Source organism: Ceratotherium simum, chromosome 18 (genome assembly GCF_057802395.1).
Source record: "Ceratotherium simum simum isolate JZ-2026a chromosome 18, ASM5780239v1, whole genome shotgun sequence".
NCBI lineage: Eukaryota > Metazoa > Chordata > Mammalia > Perissodactyla > Rhinocerotidae > Ceratotherium > Ceratotherium simum.
In genome coordinates this window covers 54,568,775-54,590,047 of record NC_141917.1, presented here as the reverse complement: position 1 = coordinate 54,590,047, position 21,273 = coordinate 54,568,775, and the positions used below count along the sequence as shown (strand labels likewise).

General features: G+C 40.2%; 1 protein-coding gene across 2 annotated transcripts in view; it reads right to left on the bottom strand.

The window, feature by feature from the left end:
* The window catches only part of LOC101393611 (Golgi-associated RAB2 interactor protein 6-like), a 108,063-nt gene that overhangs the window by 4,144 nt on the left and 82,646 nt on the right, over positions 1 to 21,273 (bottom strand). The window contains exons 1-4 of one of the 2 annotated variants that reach the window (XM_004423033.3): positions 4,665 to 4,820; positions 2,527 to 2,729; positions 1,720 to 1,981; positions 377 to 951 (exon numbers count right to left, since the gene is read on the bottom strand). In XM_004423033.3, the coding sequence (XP_004423090.1) occupies positions 388 to 951; positions 1,720 to 1,981; positions 2,527 to 2,729; positions 4,665 to 4,820 (1,185 nt within the window). In that variant the 3' untranslated portion in view covers positions 377 to 387. Of the gene's footprint in view, positions 1 to 376; positions 952 to 1,719; positions 1,982 to 2,526; positions 2,730 to 4,664; positions 4,821 to 21,273 lie in introns of those variants that run through there. The other variant, XR_015555124.1, reaches the window with a different exon arrangement.

Here is a 21,273-nt window from a genome sequence, read left to right as displayed (position 1 = left end):
ACTTCCAGTTTTCTTCCCAGAGGAGCCATCTACTCACTGCACAATAGAGTTCACCTCTGTGCATGTCCCTATCCTCACAGAGCTCATAGCTCAGTGGGAAACAGCCAGACCATATCAGGTTCACACTACCCCTTTCTTATTCTAGTGCTTGTTTGCCTGTGCTATCCGTGATTTAGCATTTGTGATTCTCCAGAGCAAGTGAAAAAGACGAGAAAAGGAGAAAAGTTTGTAATCCCTTCTACTGGACTGCAAGCTACTTGAGTAGAGGGTTAGTGTTTCATTTATCCTAATTTATGACACACACCTGAGTACAGGGCATTTGAAAATGAAATAAATCCAATAGAAAGGAAGAAGGGAGGGAAATCTGGCCACCCACCTAGACATCTTTCAGGTGGAGCTGAGGCTGGGGGAGGAGTCGTGTTCTTGGCCCCCTGGGCTGCTGTGGTCCTTCTCCTTTTTATCTCTCTGAGTGGTTCCATGGGATTCTAGGATTGACTTATCGTCTCCCGTCCTACTAGGCAGGGAAGGCCTTTTAGGGGGAGTTCTCGCCTTTTTCCTTCTCTTCCTCAGGGCTTCAGCCTGGGTTTGGGAGACTCTCTGGCCTCCATCCTGTTCACTCATGTTGTCTTTACTCTCCAAGGCTGAGACAAAGGGTTCCACTCCTGGACCTTCAGTGGTCTCTGTAACAGGTCTGCTGGTAATCTCCCCTCCTGTAACCACACTCATGCTGTCCTTAGATGTTACTGCTGCTGCCCCTTGGTCAGGCCCTGTAGATGCCGTAATTAGGAAAGAGAGTGGGTTCCTAAGTATACAGTATGTGTGGGAAGCACGTTGTTGGATTTCTTCCCCACCAGCATAAGCAAGAGAGGTGGCCCCAGACTCCTCAGCGACCATGGGAAGGCTCCTGATGCTGACCTGATCTTGGCCCCCTCCTCCATGGAGCTCCATGGCCTGTGCCAAGAAGAAAAACAAGGAAGTAGAGAATAAAATAAATGAAACTAGAAAGAGCTGTCACCTGTCTTCCTGAAGCTGAACCACCCAAGAGCTTATAATTAGAACCTTTGAGGTCATCAAGTCATCTCCCAGTGGATGTAGGAATCCCCTCTACAGCAATCCCACAATGGTCACTACAGTTTTGCTTGGACAGTTCCAGTGCCAGGGAGAGCACTACTGCAATTCACCAGTGAGCATCCTCACACTTTTATTTTATACACTTGTCTTAGCATTTCTGCAAAATAGATTCCTAAAAGTGAGACTACTGGTCAAGAGCTATGACCATTTTACATTCTGATACCTACAAACAAATTGTGTACATGTGCACAAATCATGCTGCAATGCACAGATGTATACAAAAATCAGTGCATGACTCAAATAAAGGAAAGACTTTCTCACAGTTAAAAATGTCCCACAACAGATCAGACTGCCTGGGTTGCAGTAGCAAGTGTTCTAGAATAGACTGAACAGTCAGGATGCTGTTGAGGGCATTAAAACATTGGGTATGAGATTAGGGGAGTTGACATCTAAGGGACCTTGGATATTCAGAAGCACTTGGATCCTCTCCAATATGGCAAGGTCTACACCTGGTACCTCATTTGGCCTGAGCTCTTCCAAATGCAATGCATTTACCCAGTAAGCCTGGGACAGCAGCCTGGGAGAGCCTCAGCTGCTCTCTCCCAAAGCACCCTGGCCCCATTTCCGAGAGTCTCTGCAAAGGCTTACTGCTGGGCTCTTCTTGTCCTCTGCCTCCAACACAGGTACGTCCATCATGTCACCAGCTGGTTCAGCCTGGGTACCACTATAAGCCTCCACTGGCGGTCTCAGGAGGTACATCAGGTCTTCCCAGTGTGCAAACAGATCTTCTTTTGCATCTGAAGAGGGGCACAGCTGTAGGTAAAAAGAGCGGCCAGTGGCAAGCTTCAAGTGGAGCTGTTTTTTCTCCTGATTGTAGATGGATAACTTTACAAACTTCAAAGGAATCAGCCTGTAGGAAGCAAAGGAGGGGGAGATTAGGTGCGGATAAACAGGAAGGAAGAGGCCACGAGTCTCTTGGCCCAACCAGTCCACTCCCTCTATTAAAGGATTTACCAAATCCTGCCCTCCTGACCTCAGCTCTCACAGTCACCTCCTCAGCTCTGACAGGTGCAGCCCTGATTCGCAGTACATCACTTATCTCATCATGCCTCAGTTCAACACCTTTATGGCTCCCAACCACCTACCAAAAACAGTACGTGTTAACCCCTAACTTACTCTGCCATGCAAGGCCTTCCCACTATAGTCTCCAAATCCCTTTCTGGTCTTATTCCCACAACCGTCATTACATAATCAATGGCCACTTTCTCCACCAAGCCTTGGTGAACCCCTGTGGCTGTATCTGATCTTTCCTCCTCTGAATCCATGCCACAGCTGCTGGTCGTGCTGTAGAGGCTCCTCTCACTCCGGGTTTTACATTATGGCTAATCATGTGCTTCACAGTCTTGTCCCTTCTGTATACTTCTTACAGGGAGGGACTAAAACTCCTGGACTCACCTGGTCAGCTCCAAGCTCTTTGTCGACTTGAAGGCCTTTCCCTGGGTGTCTCGGTCATGTCTGGCATTGACTGCACAGCTCACTGCTGGTCGTGCCAGCAGCATCACATCAGGTATTGTGAGGTTGGGGCTTGTGTATGCAATACCCACAGTCACCATTTGTACACTGTTGTGCACATCAATCACTTCTCCTCTTTTGCTGATCTATTGTTGGAAGAAAGAGGAAAGCAGCACTGTCTTACATTCTCTTCTACCTGTCCTCCTCTGCTTCACTCCTAAATAAAGCGTGTAGCACAGTTCCTGGCATGCAGCAAAAACTCAAAGGGATGTTAGTTTTCCCACACACAGTTCAAGCTCAGTACCACGGCAATAGCTCTGACGCATTTCCCTTTCCAATCTGAACTCTCATAAGAGCCCAAGTCTACTTCCTCAAAATATCCGTGATCATGCACGTCCCTGCTCAGAAGTGCCTGTGATCAGTATCAAAATAACAAATGCATGTTTAGCCTGAGACCCAGCAATTCCACCTCGGAAAATTTATTCTACATGTACCTGCACACACGCAGAAATTATGTACAAAGTTGTTCGCTACCACGATTTCTGATAGCAAGAGATTGGACACAACCCAAGTAACTCACAGTACAGGGCTGGGTAAACAATTTTAAAATTTTCACAAAATGGACATTTTATTAAAAACAGCTTTTTCGCCTCAAAAATGCCAATGCAAAAGACAATCAAATATGAAGGGATCATTCCAGACTAAAGGAGTAAAGAGGTGTGACAACTAAATGTAATACATGATCCTAGATTGGGAAAAACATCTACTAAGAACATTATTGGGACAACTGAGAAAATTTGAACATGCGCTACATATTGCATAATAGCATTCTATCGATATCAAATTTCCTGAAATTGTGCCATGGTTCCATAAATAAATGTCCAAGTTCTTAGAAGATACATGAAAAACTTAAGGGTAAAGGGGCATAATACTAGCCACTTCCACCTATCTCTTAAATGGTTCAGCAAGAATAATAATCTATGTCTTGTGTCTTGTCTATGTGTGCTTACTGATTCTCAATCCTGCCTACACATCACAATAAACTGGAAGTTCTGAAACGTCTTGCTGCTGAGACTGTCCCAAGTCTACTACTAGAATCTTGGGAGGTGGGTCCCAGGCATCAGTGTTTGCTAAACTTCCCAGGTACTTCTAAGGAGCAGCCAAGGTTGAGAATCAGTGACAGATGTAAAGTCATGGAGCTCCCTGGCTGACTCTCACGTCTACTCTCCCCTAGTCTTCTCTTTCACACTTAAAAGGTGTGTGGTTGTTCACACCCAAAGTCTGGTTCATACTGCTATGATATGACCCACACCATCATCCAGAAAGCAGTGTAGAGTAGAAAGGCCCTGAGCTGGAAGTCAGAAAGCCTGGGCCTTGGCCATTTTTTGGTCTGGGAAAGTCATTTCACTTTCTGGAACTCACTTTGCTCCCAAGTAGAATGGGGACATTTGTTTTGCCTACATAACTAGGTTGTGATGAGGCTCACAGGAAACAGACACCAAAGTACTTTGGATAGTATAGAGCACCACTTAACTGTAAGGGGTATCTCGAGCCTCACGTTTCTACAAAACACACCAAGTGAGCAAACGCAAGCTGCCAAGGGCACACCCAGTACAATATTATGTCTAAAGTCCACACATACAAAACAAGAGTACACTGTATCTCCAAGAGTCATAAAACGTTTAATAAGTACACACATATAAAAGGACAAAACCTGCATGGGAATGATAATGACCATATTCAGAACAGTGGTAACTGGAGAGAAAGGAAAATGGAATCAGGGAAGGGCATCCAGGGAGATTAAACCATGTCCACATTTTTTCTTTAAAAAAATATTAAATCTGAAACAAACATGGCAGAGTCGCCACCTGATAAAATTGAGTGTATAAATCACTAAGTGGGAAAAGAAAAACAAAACCAATTGTCTGTTTCCTCTACCTGGTTGAGAGGTCTGAAACCATCTTTGCACACTCAGCACATAACAGGTCTTCCATAAATTTTTGTAGAATGAAAAGAAGTACAGAAGAGGGGATTGCAAGAAAGAATCAGGGAGACGAGGGGGGGAGGATGGGATCATTCACCTGGATAAAGTCGCTCTCAAACATGCGCATGTCCTTGAATACAGAATACTCGCCATTGTACAGTTGCCGCTGCAGTTTCCCCATGGAGTTGTTGAACATGTGCAATACATGGCAGCTTTGCGAGCTGTGATATGATAACGTCCTGTTGCTATCCATGGCTATCTTTTATTAAGACAACTGAAAAGAGGAGGCACCTTATCTCTGGTCCGTTATCTGGCACCTCAGCACAGCCCCTGGGACAAGGAGTTAACCCACACATCGCGCCATGTTGTGATTTAGACAAAGGGGTCCTCTGGGCAGACACAGCCTCTGGCCGCAGTTTGCCGGCAGACAGGGCCCTGTGGGAATTAAAGGAAGGCATCTTCGCTTGGCTGAAGTGGGCCAGCACGAGAATGACTGCACGGCTTGGTGAACAGAGTGCAGGCCAGACCGTAGACCCTTACCCTCACCCCTCAGCCAGCCGCCCTAGTCCAGTGAACAACTTGCACAACTTGGTGAAGTGGCCCTGCTGGCCCTTGACTGTCTCACAAACCTCAAACTTTCATTTTCCCACCCTCCCTTGGCTCAGGCCTACATCAGTTCACTATCAGTGTGGGTACACTACACCCAGGAAAAGTGGCCATCACGTCTATCCAAGCAAAGACAAGTCACTCTGTCTCAGAGCTCTTCACTTACTCTACCCTCTGGATGGGTCTTCCCTCTCTAGCGCCCCCTCCCTCCCTGATCAGGGTAAAATCCTTCCTCTCGTCTGGATCAAGATCCCGTCCTCTCTTGGTCAGTGTCCCTCCCGGTCAGGTTCTCTCCTCCCCCGTCCCGTGCTCTCCTCCTCGGGGCTCTCCACTCCGCCCCGCTGAGGGTCCCGGCTCCTCCGCACTGATCTCACCACATCGCGCAGCGCGCCCCCTCCCCGGGCCCCGCAGCCCCTCTTCCCCGGAGCCCCGCGAAGGGGGCTGAAAACCGACCGCTCGGCCTTTGGGCAGGCACGGTCCAGCCTGGAACAGACCCGCCCTCCGAGAGCAGAGGCGAAGCAGCTGCACCGAGCAGGCCCCACGTCCCCGTGAGCACGACCAGCACCCGCAAGTCCCCGCGGGAACCGCCGCCTCCGTCGGACCCCTCCATGGGCCGCCTTTAAACTTTTCCTCTCCATTGTGACCTGTGCTGTCACAAGACAGTGCGTCTTCATCCTCGCAGCCACCTGGCAGGAAGGGACACCGCCCTTCCGCAAGCACAGAGAACCCACCGAAGGCCGACCGTCCGAGGGGCGCGTGGGCAGTCACTCTCGTGAGACCCAGGCGGGGGACAGCGCATGCGCAGACACCACATGCACAAGGCGTGGGCGCGCCTGTGGACGGGGCGGAAGGCGCATGCGCAAACAGCGCCGGCACAAGGCCTGGACACCTCTGTAAGGACGGGTCTTCGGGACCATGCGGAAACACTGCCAACCTAGAGCCTGGACTCCTTTTTGTGGGGGTACTCGGCGGAACCGCATGCGCAAACGTAGAATCCACAAGATGTGGGCCCCCTTTTGGGGAAGAGAGGGAGCGCACAGGTATAGTCGCGCTCAGTGGCTTCACCGAAATGAAGGGAACAAGTATGACGGAAAGGGCTCCTGTCCCTATCATTGTCTCCTGCCACCTTCCATCTGATCGCCTGATGTCGTCTGCCTACACCCGGTCTGTAGGACGGCAACCCCATAGTGTAGTCCCACACAAATCCTCCATACATGAAGGTAATGAAATCATAGGGAAACATGCAGAGTAAATCCAAGGGGGCATGGCTTTTCCTCTTCTCAAGGAATGGCGAACATAAAAGCAGAAATAGCCCAGGCTCAGGCTATGTCTGCTGAAGAGGTAAAGCCCCTTATCCACTCTTCTTCAGGCCCTTTAGAGCTGGGACTACCTATTGGTGAGAAGTGAAGCTGTCCCCACTGTGCTATCCCCTGTACCCCACTGGGTCAACCTCACAGGCACACCGGATAGAGGGTAGGGCAGGGTGACATCTTAGGGGCGGGGCCCCAGTGTATTCACTTCACTTTTGGTTTCCTTGATTTTCTCTCGTCTCCATTCTCTGTTTGATTTATCTTGGTTCTTTTTTTTTTCACCCAATTTTCACTTTAATTTATTTAATTTTTTATTAAATTAAATTTAATTTTTATTAATTTCACATATATATTTTATTGAGGTAAATTGGTTTATAACATAAATTTCAGGTAGACATCATTATATTTTGACTCTGTATAGACTACATGGTGTTCACCACAAAAAGTTTGGTTGCCAGCAGTCACCATACACGTGTACCCCTTTACCTCTTTTGCCCTCCCCCCAACCTCCTACCCCTCTGGTAACCACCATTCTGTTCTCTGTATCTATGTTTATTTGTTTATCATCTACATATAAGTGAAATTGTATGGTATTTATCTTTCTCCATCTGACTTATTTCATTTAGCATAATGCCCTCAAGGTCCATCCATGTTGTCACAAATGGCAAGATTTCATCTTTTTTATGGCGGAACAGTATCTTCTTTATCCATTCATCTGTTGATGGCACTTAGGATGTTTCCAAGTCTTGGCTATTGTGAATAATGCTGCAATGAACATAGTAGTGCATATATATTTTCAAATTAGTGTTTTTGAGTTTTTGGATAAATACCCAGAAGTAAAATAGCTGGATCATATAATGGTTCTATTTTTAATTTTTTTAGGCCTCTCCATACTGTTTTCTGTAGCGGCTGTACCACTTTACATTCCCACTAGCAGTGCACGAGGCTTCTCTTTTCTCCACATCCTCTCCAACACTCATTTCTTGTCTTTTTAATAATAGCTAATCTGATGAGTATGAGGTGATATCTCATTGTGGTTTTGATTTGCTTTTCCCTGATGACTAGTGTTGTCAAGCATCTTTCCATGTACCTGTTAGCCTTTAAATGTCTTTTTGGAAAAATGTCTATTTAGTTCCTCTGCCCCATTTTTTCAGATTGTTTTTACTTTTTGTTAGAGTTGTATGAGTTCTTTATATATTTTGGATGTTAACCCCTTATCCAATATATAGTTTGAAAATATTTTCTCCAACTCCCTAGGTTAACTTTTCATTTTGTTGATTATTTCTTTTGCTGTGCAGAAGCTTTTAGTTTGATGCAGTCCTACTTTTTGATTTTTGCTTTTGTTACTTGTGCTTTTGGTGTCATATCCAAAAAAATCATTGCCAAGACCAATGTCAAGGAACTTCTTCCCTATGTTTTCTTCTAGGAGTTTTAGGATATCAGGTCTTATGTTAAGTGTTTAATCTATTTCAAGTTAATTTTTGTAATTGTTGTAACATAGGGGTCCAACTTTATTTTTCTATGTGTTGTTATCTGGTTTCTCCAACCCCATTTGTTGAAGAGACTGTTCTTTGCCCCACTGAGTCTTCTTGGCTCCCTTGTCAACTGTTAGTTGACCATATATGCTGGAGTTTATTTCTGGCCTCTCAATTATGTTCTATTGGTCTATACATCTGTTTTTATGCCAGTATCACACTATTTTAATCACTATAGTTTGAAATCAGGAAGCATAATGCCTCCAGCTTTGTTCTTCTTTCTTAGGATTGCTTTGGATAGTTGGGGTGTTTTGTGGTTTGATACAAATTTTAGGATTTTTTTCTATATCTATGAAAAATGACATTGGAATTTTGATAGCGATTGCATTGAATCTATGGATGGCGTTGGGTAGTATGGACATTTTAACAATATTAATTCTTCAGATCCACAAACATGAGATGTCTTTCCATTTGTTTGTCTTCTTAAATTTTTCATCAAGGTCTTATAGTTTTGACAGTAGTTTTATTTCTTCTTCACTTGGTTAAATTTATTTCTAAGTATTTTATTGTTTTTGATGCTATTTTGAATAGGATAGTTTTCTTTATTTCATTTTCAAATGTTTATTGTTAGTGTATAGAAGCATAACTTATTCTTTTATGTTGATTTTATATCCTGTAAATTTACTGAATTCATTCATTAGTTCCAACAGTTTTTTGGTTGAGTGTTTAGGATTTTCTATAGATAAGATCACATCATCAGCAAATAAGGACAATTTTAATTCCTCCTTTTGCAATCTGAATGCCTTTTATTTCTTTATCTTGCCTGCTTGCTCTAGCTAAGACTTCCAGTACTATGTTGAATAAGAGTGGTAATAGTGGGCACCTTTGTCATATTCCTGATCTTAGAGGAAAAGCTTTCAACCTTTGCTATTGAATATGGTGTTAGCTGTGGGTTGGTCATATATGGCCTTTATCATGTTGAAGTATGTTCCTTCTATACCCAATTTGTTGAGGGTTTTTATCATGAAAGGATGTATTTTGTCAAATGCTTTTTCTGCATCTATTGAGATGATTAAATGATTTTTATCTTTCATTCTATTAATGTGGTGTATCACGTTTGTTGATTTGCATATGTTTAACCATCTTTGAAACCCAAGGACAAATCCCACTTGGTCATGGTGTTATTTCTTTTAATGTTTTGTTCAACTTGGTTTGCTAATATTTTGTTGAGAATTTTTGCATGTATGTTTATCAGGGACATTAGTCTATAGTTTTGTTTTCTTGTAGTATTCTTATCTAGTTTTGGTATCAGGGTAATGCTGCACCAACAGCATGCTGGAATCTCACCTCGGTGAGAGTGGATTGCTACAAAGTCTCTCTTGTCTGTGGGTGTCTGTCCAAATCAGCAGTTTCCATATTTTTTACAACCATGGCGAAGAAGGGTTGGGGCACTTTTGCCTACTCCTGCTGTTTTCACAGTCCATGCCTTGGTCTGTGTACCTATTACTGGATGCACAGGTAGGGGAGACTCCTCCCAGGTGCCTTGATGTTTGGTGCTGGGGGCAACAACTCCCACAGAGGCACTTTTGTTTATGGATGAATGTCTAATTAGTTGTTTTAAAAAAGGGGACAATAGGATGGACATTTTATACTGCCATGATGCTAACTTTCCATTAACATAGATTTAAAATTACTTTAATGAGTTTGAATTTTAAGTGATGTAGAAAATAAAAGTTACAAACCAAAATTATAATAATACTGAGTGTTATATTTTTCTTTGCTAGAAATCTTTATACCTTCATATGACTTAGAATTACTGTCTATCATCCTCTCATTTCAACCAAAAGGACTACCTTTAGCATTTGTTGTCAGGCATATCTAGTGGTAATGTATTCCCTCAGCTTTTGTGTATCAGGAGTGTCTTAATTTCTCCTTATTTTTGAAAAACATTTTTCCAAATATAGAATTCTTGGTTGATAGGTTTTTTTTTCTTTCAGCACTTCAAATATTTCATGCCACTGCCTTCTGCCCTCCAAGGTTTCCGCTAAGAAATTGACAGCTAATCTTATAGAGGATCCTTTGTATTTGACAAGTTGCTTCTCTATTGCTGCTTTCAAGATTCTCTCTGTCTTTGGATTTCACCATTTGACCATGTGTCTGTGTGGGTCTCTTTAGATTTATCCTACTTACAGTTCATTGAGCTTCTTTGATTTGTAGATTCATGTCTTTCATCAAACTTGGGAAGTTTGGGGCCATTATTCTTTCAAATAATACATTTGCCTCTTTCACTCTTTCTTCTCCTTCTGGGACTCTAATAATGTGTATATAAGTCAGATAGGTGGTGTTCCATAAGTCTCTTAGATTGTGTTAAATTTTCTTTATTCTTCTCTTTTGTCTCTCACACTCAATAAATGTTTTATCTTCATAGTCACAGATTATTTTCTATGCCTTTTCAAGTTTGCCCTTGAATTCCTCTAGTGATTTTAAAATTAAGTTGTTGTATTCATCTCCAGAATTTCATTACCCCATTCATTAATTCCTTATCCCATATTGCTCTCTGGGTTGCCTGTTAATGCAATGATACAGAAAAGGCCAAAGGAGACTGCCTTAATATAACCTTCAGTCTGGAACAGGATTTAAATATGTAATTAATTATCAAATGAGTAATTACTTATTTCTTTTTATGATGACTAATATGAAAAAATAAAGTGCAAACTGGTATGTGAACAGAGAACACTGAGGTTTGAATTATAAATGAGGGTTATAAAAGCTCTCTGTGTTTTAGTAGTGCTTTAGCATACACTTTAAGGATGAGGAAAATAAGGATGGAAAGAGTGGCCCAGGTAGAGAGAGTGGAGTGAGTAGCAGGAGAAGAAGCCTGGGGTACAGTGGGATAAAGAAATGGTATAAGTCAGAAGAGAAACACAAAAGTTTGTCCATGTAGGTCCTAAATAGCTGTGAAGGGTCTTTGTAATATAAACTAACAGAAATGGTTGCTTTTCTAAGGATATTAATTAGGGGATTAAATGATATATTTTGCATTTGCAAATCTTGTTGCTGTTTAGAGAAAAAAGCTAAAAGTGAGCAATAGTTCTGAAGCCATTGGAGTAGTTCACATGAGAGAGGAGATTTGCTTGATTCTAGGTTTGATAATTAGTCCAATTGGGAGAAGAGATAGGCTTGATTTTTAGGTTTGATGATGAATCCATCATAGGAAGAGACTCAATGATGAATCAATCATCAGAAGAGCCTAACCATAAGGAATGGATACTTGATCTCACTCCCTTATTCCCATTCAGTGGCAACAGTTTGTATTTTCTTCACAGCCTTGCAGCATGTTTCATATCTACTGAGATGCAGGTGTAAGTGTAGTCATGTAATTTCCTCATGTAATTTTCTCTCACCACATGTTCTTGGTTTCTCTTAACCACCTTCCTCTAAACTTGAGGTTTCCTCTTCCTCCTGGGCCTTGGCTTGTGAGGACTCTTGTTAGTCCTTATCAGATCCATCTGCTTCAAATCTTGGCTAGAAAGAAAGTGATGCATTGGAATCTGAGATAGGATGGGAAGTGGGTGATATAGGGAAGGAAGCATCATTGGTTTGGGCTTTAAGGATTAATATACTTTTAAAACTCTAGTATCTTACCTTGAAAAAGTTAATCACTAATTAATATATTGTGTTTTACATTTAACCAGACTTAAATTATATTATCTAAAACTTCTTTCTGAAGTGTTAACATTGGAAGTACTTGGCTCTGCACACTTGGAGGAGAAGATTAGTGATCCACATATGAGAGATTTCAAAAAATTATGCCAAACGGACATTTGTACGTATGGCTCTGGAGCTGGCCTGGACTAGAATTACAACAAAAAATCAGAAGAGAAATCAAGAATACAGTCCCATTTACACTCGCCAAAAAAAAAAAAAGAGAGAGAATAAAGTACATAGGAATAAATTTAACCAAGGAGATGAAAAACCTATACACTGAAAACTATAAAACATCAGTGAAAGAAATGGAAGAAGACATAAAGAAATGGAAATATATTCCATGCTCATGGATTGGAAGAATAAGCATAGTTAAAACATCCATATTACCTAAAGCAATCAACAGATTCAATGCAATCCCAATCAGAATCCCAATGACATTCTTCATGGAAATAGAACAAAGAATGCTAAAATTTATATAGAACAACAAAAGACCCTGAATAGCCAAAGCAATCCTAGGAAAAAAGAACAACACTGGAAGTATCACACTCCCTGACTTCAAAATATACTCAAAAGCTATAGTAATAAAAACAGCATGGTACTGGTACAAAAACAGACACACAGATCAATGAACAGAATTTAAAGCTCAGAAATAAAACCACACATCTATAGATAGCTAATCTTCAACAAAGGAGCCAAGAACATACAATGGAGAAAGGAAAGTCTCCTCAATAAATGGTGTTGGGAAAACTGTACAGCCACATACAAAAGAATGAAAGTAGATCATTATCTTACACCATACACAAAAATTAACTCACAATGGATTAAAGACTTGAGTGTAAGACCTCAGACCATAAAACTCCTGGAAGAAAACATAGGCAATGTGCTCTTTGACATCAGTCTTAACAGTATCTTTTCAAATTCCATGTCTGCTCAGGCAAGGAAAACTAAAGAAAAAATAAACAAATGAGACTACATCAGCTCAAAAAGCTTTTGCATGGCAAAAGAAGCCATCAACAAAATGAAAAGACAACCCACCAACTGGGAGAAAATATTTGTAAATCATATATCCATCAAGGGGTTAATTTGAAAAATATATAAAGAACTCATACAACTCCACAATCAAAAAATGAACCACCCAATCAACAAAAGGGCAGAGGAAAGAGTAGACATTTTTCCCAAGAAGGTATATGGATGACTAACAGGCACATGAAAAGATATTCAACATCACTAATTATTAGGGAAATGCAAATCAAAACTACGAGATACCACCTCAGAATGGCTGTAATTAACAAGACAAGAAATAATATGTGTTGGAGATGATTGGAGAAAGGGAACCCTCATACACTGCTGGTGGGAATGCAAACTGGTGCAGCCACTATGAAAAATATTATGGCGATCCCTCAAAAAATTAAAAATAGATATACTGTATGATCCACATATTCTACTACTGGGTATTTATCTAAAGAACACGAAATCAACAAAAAGACTTATGCTTTCCTATGTTGATCAAAGCGTTGTTCATAATAGCCAAGATGTGGAAGTAACCCGGGTGCCCATCAACAGATGAATGGATAAAGAAGATTTGGTATACATATACAATGGAATAGTCAGCCATATAATAGATGAAATCTTGCCATTTGTGACAACATGGTTGGACCTGGAAGGTATTATGCTGAGTGAAATAAGTCATACAGAGCAAGACAAATACAATATGATTTCACTCATGTGTTGAAGATCAACAAACGAACACATAGATAAGGAGAACAGATTAGTAGTTACCAGAGGACAAGTAGGTGGGGGGAGGGTGAAAAAGGTAAAGGGCCACGTATGTCTGATGATGGATAAAAACTGGACTATTGGTGGTGAACACAATACAGTCTATACGAAAACCAAAATATAGTGATGTATGCCTGAAATTTACAGAATATTTTAAGCCAATATGACCTCAATAAAATAATTTTTAAAAAAAGAAATGGAAGCAATTGTGCATGTAAACAATTACCTTGAGAAATGCATTGTGAAGAGGTGAGAAAAATGCTAATGTATTTTTGTTAAATAGAAGACTTTATTGTCTGAGTAAGTTTGATCACTTGTGGGAAGTGTCCAATAGTGAGGAAAAATCTGGATGCAATATACAGAATGATAACTGATAGCCTGAGATTGAAAAGGGAGAGATCTAGGACAAATGTGGTGATGTCAACATTCAATAGGAAAAGTATTTCATTTACTGTAGGAGGGAAAGAGAGATGATAATTTCAATCTGATGAGGGTCTAAAGAAATGGAGACTAGTTAATGTGCAAGATCTCACTGGGAACTTATATGGATTATGTTTCATCCTTCTATTCTGAGATAATGTTATCAGCTCTTTTTTACCATGGAAAAGTGAGGATAGGGTTTGAAGGAAATGGCAAAAATATGTCATACTCCTTTTGTAAATTGAAATTGACAGCTGACTAAAGACATAAAGGTGTATTTGGGAGCAAAATTAAGTGTCTAGTTGGAGTAGGATATCATCAATTTATTGTGATACTGTCTTCTTTGTGTACTTTGGTTTAAGATCACTTAGCTGTTGTTTGGATTCAGACACATATGTTGAAAGGCAGCATTCATTCTGGTTTGAGGCTTAGCTCTCTCAGTATATTTGGAAATTGTGGCAAGGGAGTGGTGGACTTTTGACCAGTCATCTGGTTCTGGACTTTTGCTTCTTGGGAGGTTTTTGATTACTGTTGTAATCTCTTTACTTGTCATTGGTCTATTCATATTCCCTATTTCTTTTTGATTCAGTTTTGGGAGGTTGTATCAACCTAAGAATTTATCCATTTCTTCTAGTTTATACAATTTGTTGGCATATAGCTTTTCATAGTATTTTCTTATAATCCTTTGTATATCTGTGGTATCTTTTGTAATTTATCTTCTTTCATTTCTGATTTTATGTTTTGAGACTTCTCTTTTTTTTCTTAGTTAGCCTAGCTAAAGGATTGTCAATTTTGTTCGTCTTTTTCAAAGAACCAACTCTTAGTTTATTGATTTTTTCTATCCTCCTTTTAGTCTTTCTTTCATTTATTTCCAATCTGATTTTTATCATTTCCTTTCTTCTACTGACTTTGGGCTTCATTTGTCCTTTTTCCTAGTTCTTTTAGATGTAGGTTTAGATTGTTTATTTGAGATTTTTCTTGTTTCTTGAGGTAGGCCTCTATCGCTATAAAATTTCCTCTTAGTACAGCTTTTACTGCATCCCATAGATTTTCATATGTTGTGTTTCCATTTTCGTTTGTTTCTAGGTACTTTTTGATTTCTTCTTTGATTTCTTCATTGATCCAATGGTTGTTCAGTAGCATATTGTTTAGTCTCCACATATTTGTAACTTTTCCAGCTTTCTTCTTGTATTTGATTTTTACTGGCATACTACTGTGTCAGAAAAGATGCTTCATATGATTTCAATCTTCTTAAATTATTGAGGCTTGCCCAACGTGTCCCAACATGTGGTCTACCTTTGAGAATGTTCCACGTGTACTTGAGTAGAATGTGTATTCTGCTGCTTTGGGATGGAATAGTCTATATATATATCTATTAAGTCTACCTGGTCTAGTGTTTCATTTAAGGTCAGTGTTTCCTTATTGACTCTCCATCTGGATGATGTATCCATTGATGTAAGTGGGGTATTAAAGTCCCCTACTATTATTGTGTTGCTGTCAATTTCTCCCTTTAGGTCTGTTAATAGTTGCTTTGTATATTTTGGTGCTCCTATGTTAGGTGCATATATATTAATAAGTATTACGTCTTCTTGTTGCAATATCACTTTTATTATTATATAATGTCCATTTTTGTCTATTGTTATCTTTTTTGGCTTGAAGTCAATGTTGTCTTATATAAGTATTGCTACAACAACTTTCTTTTGGTTGCCATTTACTTGGAGTATCATCTTCCATCCTTCACTCTGAGCCTATGTTTGTCTTTAGAGTTGAGATGGGTCTCCCGAGGCAGCATATTGTTGGGTTTTGTTTTTAATCCATCCAGCCACTCTGTGTCTTTTGATTGGTGAACTCAACCCACTTACATTTAGGATAACTATTGATTTATGAAGGCTTAATACTGTCATTTTATCTTTTGTTTTCTGGTTGTTCTATATTTTCATTATTTCTTTTTCCTTGTGTTTTGGACTGCCATTTCAGTTTGGTGGTATTCTGTGATGTTTCTCAGTTTCCTTTTTTTTTTTTTTATGTTTTGTGACTCTACTCTGATTTTTTGTTTTGTGGTTACCCTGGGGTTTTATAAAAGATCTCATAGTTGAGATAGTCCTTTTTCTCTGATAGCACCTTATCTCCATTTCCCTATGCAGGTTTTATTCTTTTCCTCTTTGCCTTATATGTTTTTGTTGTCACAAATTATCCCTTTTTGTATTGTGACTTTGTTACCAAACTGAAGCAGTTATAGTTATTTTTAATCCTTCTTTTCCTTTTAGCCTTTATATTATACTTTTTTACTAATCTATTTTGATATAGAGTTACAAATTTCTAATTCTGTCTATTTATCACCTTGCTCAAAGCTTTGTAAACCTTTGCCTTTTTGTTTCAGGTAGGAGGGCTCCTTTCAACATTTCTTGGAAGGCAGGTCTAGTGGTGATGAGGTCCCTCAGGTTTTGTCTGTTTGGGAAAGCCTTTATTTCTCCTTCATTTCTGAAGGAAAACTTTTGCTAGATAGAGTATTCTTGGCTGACAGTTTTTATGTTTTAATATTTTGAATATATCATTTCACACTCTCCTTGTCTGTAGAGTTTCTGCTGAGAAATCTGCTAATAGCCTAATCGGGGTTCCTTTGTAAGTTATTTTCTTCCCTCTGTTCGCCCTTAGTCTTCTCTCTTTGTCATTGACTTTTGATAGTTTTAATATAATGTTCCTTGGAGAAGGTCTTTTGCATTGAGATAATTAGGTGTTCTATTAGCTTCATGTACTTGTATATCCAGTTCCTTCCCCAGATTTGGGAAGTTCTCCGCTATTATTTTTTTTCTTTTTTTTAATAAATTTATACATAATTTATTAATTCAAGTAATTTTTTTCCTTTTTCTTTATTGTGGTAACATTGGTTTATAACATTGTATAAATTTCTGGTGTACATCATTATACTTCTATTTCTGCATAGATTACATCATGTTCTCATGTTGACCACCCAAATACTAATTACAATCCTTCACCACACACATGTGCCTAATTATCCTTTTTGCCCCCTCCCTCCCTTCTACCCCTCTGGTAACCACCAATCCAATCTCTGTCTCTATGTGTTTGTTTGTTGTTGTTTTTATCTACTACTAAATGAGTGAGATCATATGGTATTTGACCTTCTCTCTCTGACTTATTTCACTTAGCATAATACCCTCAATGTCCATCCATGTTGTCACAAATGGCTGGATTTCATCATTTCTTATGGCTGAGTAGTATTCCATTGTGTATATAGACCACATCTTCTTCATCCATTTGTCCCTTGGTGGGCACTTAGGTTGCTTCCAAGTCTTGGGTATTGTGAATAATGCTGCAATGAACAGAGGAGTGCATGTATCTTTACACATTTGTGTTTTCACCTTCTTTGGATAAATAGCCAGCAGTGGAATAGCTGGATCATATGGTAGTTCTAGCCTTAATTTTTTGAGGAATCTCCATACTGTTTTCCATAGTGGCTGCACCAGTTTGCACTCCCACCAGTAGTGTATGAGTGTTCCCTTCTCTCCACATCCTCTCCAACACTTGTTGTTTCCTGTCTTGTTAATTATAGCTATTCTTAAGGGAGTGAGGTGATATCTCATTGCAGTTTTGATTTGCATTTCCCTCATAGTTAATGATGTTGAACATCTTTTCATGTGCCTGTTGGCCATCTATATATCTTCTTTGGAGAAATGTCTATTCAGATCTTTTGCCCATTTTTTAATTGGGTTGTTGAGACGTATGAGTTCTTTATATATTTTGGAGATTAACCCCTTATCAGATATATGGTTTGCAAATATCTTCTCCCAATTGTTAGGTTGTCTTTTCATTTTGTTGATGGTTTCCTTTGCTGTGCTATTATTTTTTTCTTTAAATAAGCTCTCTGCTCCTTTCTCCCTCTCTTCTCCTTCTGGGATACCCATTATCCTTATGTTGGTTTTCCAAATTGAGCCAGTTATTTCTCATAGAATTTCTTCATTTTTTAAAAATCTTAGTTCTGTCTCCTCCTCCACCTGAATCATTTCTAGATTTCTATCTTTGAGCTCACTAATTCTCTCTTCCATATAATCTGCTCTATTTTCAATACTTTCTACTTTATTTTTCACCTGATTAATTGTATTCTTCATCTCCAGAATTTCTGTTTGTCTTTTAAAAGTTTCAATGCCTTTGGTGAAGTACTCCTTTTGTTCATTAATTTTATTCTTGAGCTTATTGAACTGTCAAATTTGTGAGTTTTCTGGTAACTCATTGAGTTTCTTCATGACAGCTATTTTGAATTCTCTGTCAGTTACATTGCAGTCTTCAAGTTTGGTTTCTGGAGAGTTGTCATTTTCTTTTTGGCTACTGTGTTTCTTCATGGTGCTTGATGAATTGTTCCTTTCCCGGCACATTTGTGGTAGCAAATACCTTTCTTATTTGGGTAAAGTTTTGTTTACCTTGATTCTGAGCTTCTTCTAATTGTATTTGAGAGCCTGTGCTTTCCAGGATCCACCGCCTTTGTCAGAGGCATTGTGAGTGCCTTCATTGTGCTACTTGCACCTCCATGTTTGCTGGTGCCTTGCTGCTTATGACTTCACTGCAATCACAGATGTTGCCACTGGGGTCACTATGCTGTGAGCACCTCTGGTACTTCTGGGGTTGTCTGCATTGCATGTTTCCCCACTGCAGTGGTGGGGGCGGGGGGAGCCAGGGTCACAGGCACTTCTACCACATCTGGATTTGTTGGGCCTGTAGGCACCACTGTTATGGATAGGGTGGCCAAAGTTGCAGGCACCTCTGCAGCTGGAGGGGCCAGCATTATGTGCTCCACTGTCACTGTTACCTGGCTCTCCACAGGCTCTCCATGGGCTTGGGTGCTGCTGCCATGTGCCTACACTGCTGCTCCCAGGTTATTGTTGTCCTGGCAATGCTGCTACCAGGGGTGCTGAGTTCGTGGGTGTCCCTGCCACTGCTAGGTGGGCCAGGGTCGTGGACAACACCACCACCACTATGGAGGGATACCTGAGTTGCAAGTGCCACTGGGGCTCTGAAGTTTCTGGTCTTTGACACCTGCATGGTTCCTGGAACTTCAAGTCACAGGCACTGCTGCCATTGATAGGGGCCTGAGGTCTTGTATGCAGCTGTCGCTGTTGGCAGGGCTAGTGTCAGGGGCAGCACCGCCAGGGGTTGGGATGCAGGCACTGCTGTGGTTCCTGAAGCCTCAGGTCATGGGTGCCACCCACCATTGCTGGGGATAGAGCAGGAGCTGAGTCATGCCTGCAGCCTCTGATTTGGGGCACTGGCATGATTCCTGGAATGTCAGGTCACAGGTACCGCCACCACCACTGCTGGGGGTATCAGAGTATTAGATGCAACCTCCGCTGCTGGAAAGGCCAGGGTCAGAGGTACAGCCACCAGGGGAGAGGGAGGGCCTTTGTCACAGGTAGCATCACAGTTCCTGGAGCATCTGGTTGTGGACCCACAGTGATTCCTGGCACCTCTGGGAGCATGGGCTGCTTGGATTCCTGGGGCCTCTGTTTATAGATGTTACCTCAGTTCCTAGGGCCTCTGGTCACAGGCACAGCTGCAGTTCCTGGAACCTCTGGTCTCAGGAGTTGCCACCACTGCTCGCCTGGTTCCACCACCTCCAGGAGGTCCAGTCCCTCTACCTTCAGAAGTATAGATGTATGGATCTCTCAGACATTCTGGTGTGCTGTGCAGAGAGTCCTTTGTTGGTCTATGGATGTCCTACTGGTTGTAACGTAGAGTAAAGAGACAAAGGGAACAATTCACTCTGCTGTGATGCTGACGTCACTCTAATTTGTTTTGTGAAACTGCATGTAAATTCTTTACATGTTTAAGTATATGTGTTAATTTAAAAAGAAAAGAAGGATTAATTTGAATAGGAGCTATCAAGTAAATGTCAGGGAGAGAAATAAAGGTTATGTTTTTGTTTTAGAATTTTAAAAAGACATATCACAAGGTGGTATTTTGTTCTATGAAAAGAAAAAGACTCTCTGTCTTAAAAGGAAGGAAAGACTAGCTTGAGTAATTATATGGGTGGTTTTGTGTATTTGGGAATAGAAAGACAAAACAATGCCTTCTTTTTATATTTTACAGAAATATTGGTGACACTCAATGATACATCTTTGTAATAAGTTTTCATTTTTTGATGGTTTGCTTATTTTGGGAATTTTTCTATTACCATATATTGTGAGAAGTAAACAATACTGTAATTGCCAAAAGGACCAATTTTCATCATCACTTGTCCTACTTCCATGATAAGTGATGGGGAAGAAATCTTGCTCATACAGCCATATGCTCCTACCTGGACTTCTATCTGGATAAAGTGACATATCACTTTAATGATGATGGTGCTACTACAGACACATCCAGTTTCTGTGTGCAAAACATCACAGGCTTGATACACCCTCCTAATATTGCATAGATCTCAAATATAGACTGTGGATCTGAAAATATCAAGTTGTCAAAAGGCTGGAGGTCTGAATGAGGTTAAAGAAAACAGTTATGATAAAAGCAGTTAAAATGAGCAATGCAGAAGGATTATTGATTTTGGTTGGAGGAAAAGAATGTTTTTTTATCCATTTTTATTGAGATATAATTGACCTATAATATAGTGTAAGTTTAAGGTGTACAATGTGATTACTTGATGCACATATATATTGCAAAATGATTTCCACAATAACGTTATTTAACACATTCATCTCCTCTCATAGTTATCATTCTTATGGTATAGTGAGAACATTTAAAATCTACTCCCTTAGCAACTTTCAAGTATACAGTATAGTATTGTTAACTATATTCACCATGCTGTACATTAGATACCCAAAACTTATCCACCTTATAGCTGGAAGTTTGTACTTTTTGACCAACATCTCCCCATTTCCCCCAGCCCCATAATGCCGTCAAGATCCATCCCTGTTATCACAAATGGCAGGATTTCCTTCTTTATTATGGCTAAATATTATTCATTTATAACATAAAATTTAGATATATAAAATATATATTATATATATTTTTTCTTTACCCATTCATCCATTGCTAAACACTTAGGTTATTTTCATATCTTGGCTATTGTAAATAATGCTGTAATAAACATGAAAGTGAAGCTATTTCTTTTGGATAAATGCCCAGAAGTGGGATTGCTGGATCATATAGTAGTTATATTTTTAATTGTTTGAGGAACCTCCATAGTGGTTGCACCAATTTACATTTTCACCAACTATACAAAAGTGTTCCCTTTTCTCCACCTTCTCCCCAACACTTGTTAGCTCTTGTATTTTTCATGATAGCCATTCTAACAGGTGAGAGGAGACATCTCATTGTGGTTTGGATTTGCATTTCCCTAATATACCTCTGACCATTTGTATATCTTCTTTGCAAAAATATCTATTCATGGGCTGGCCCCGTG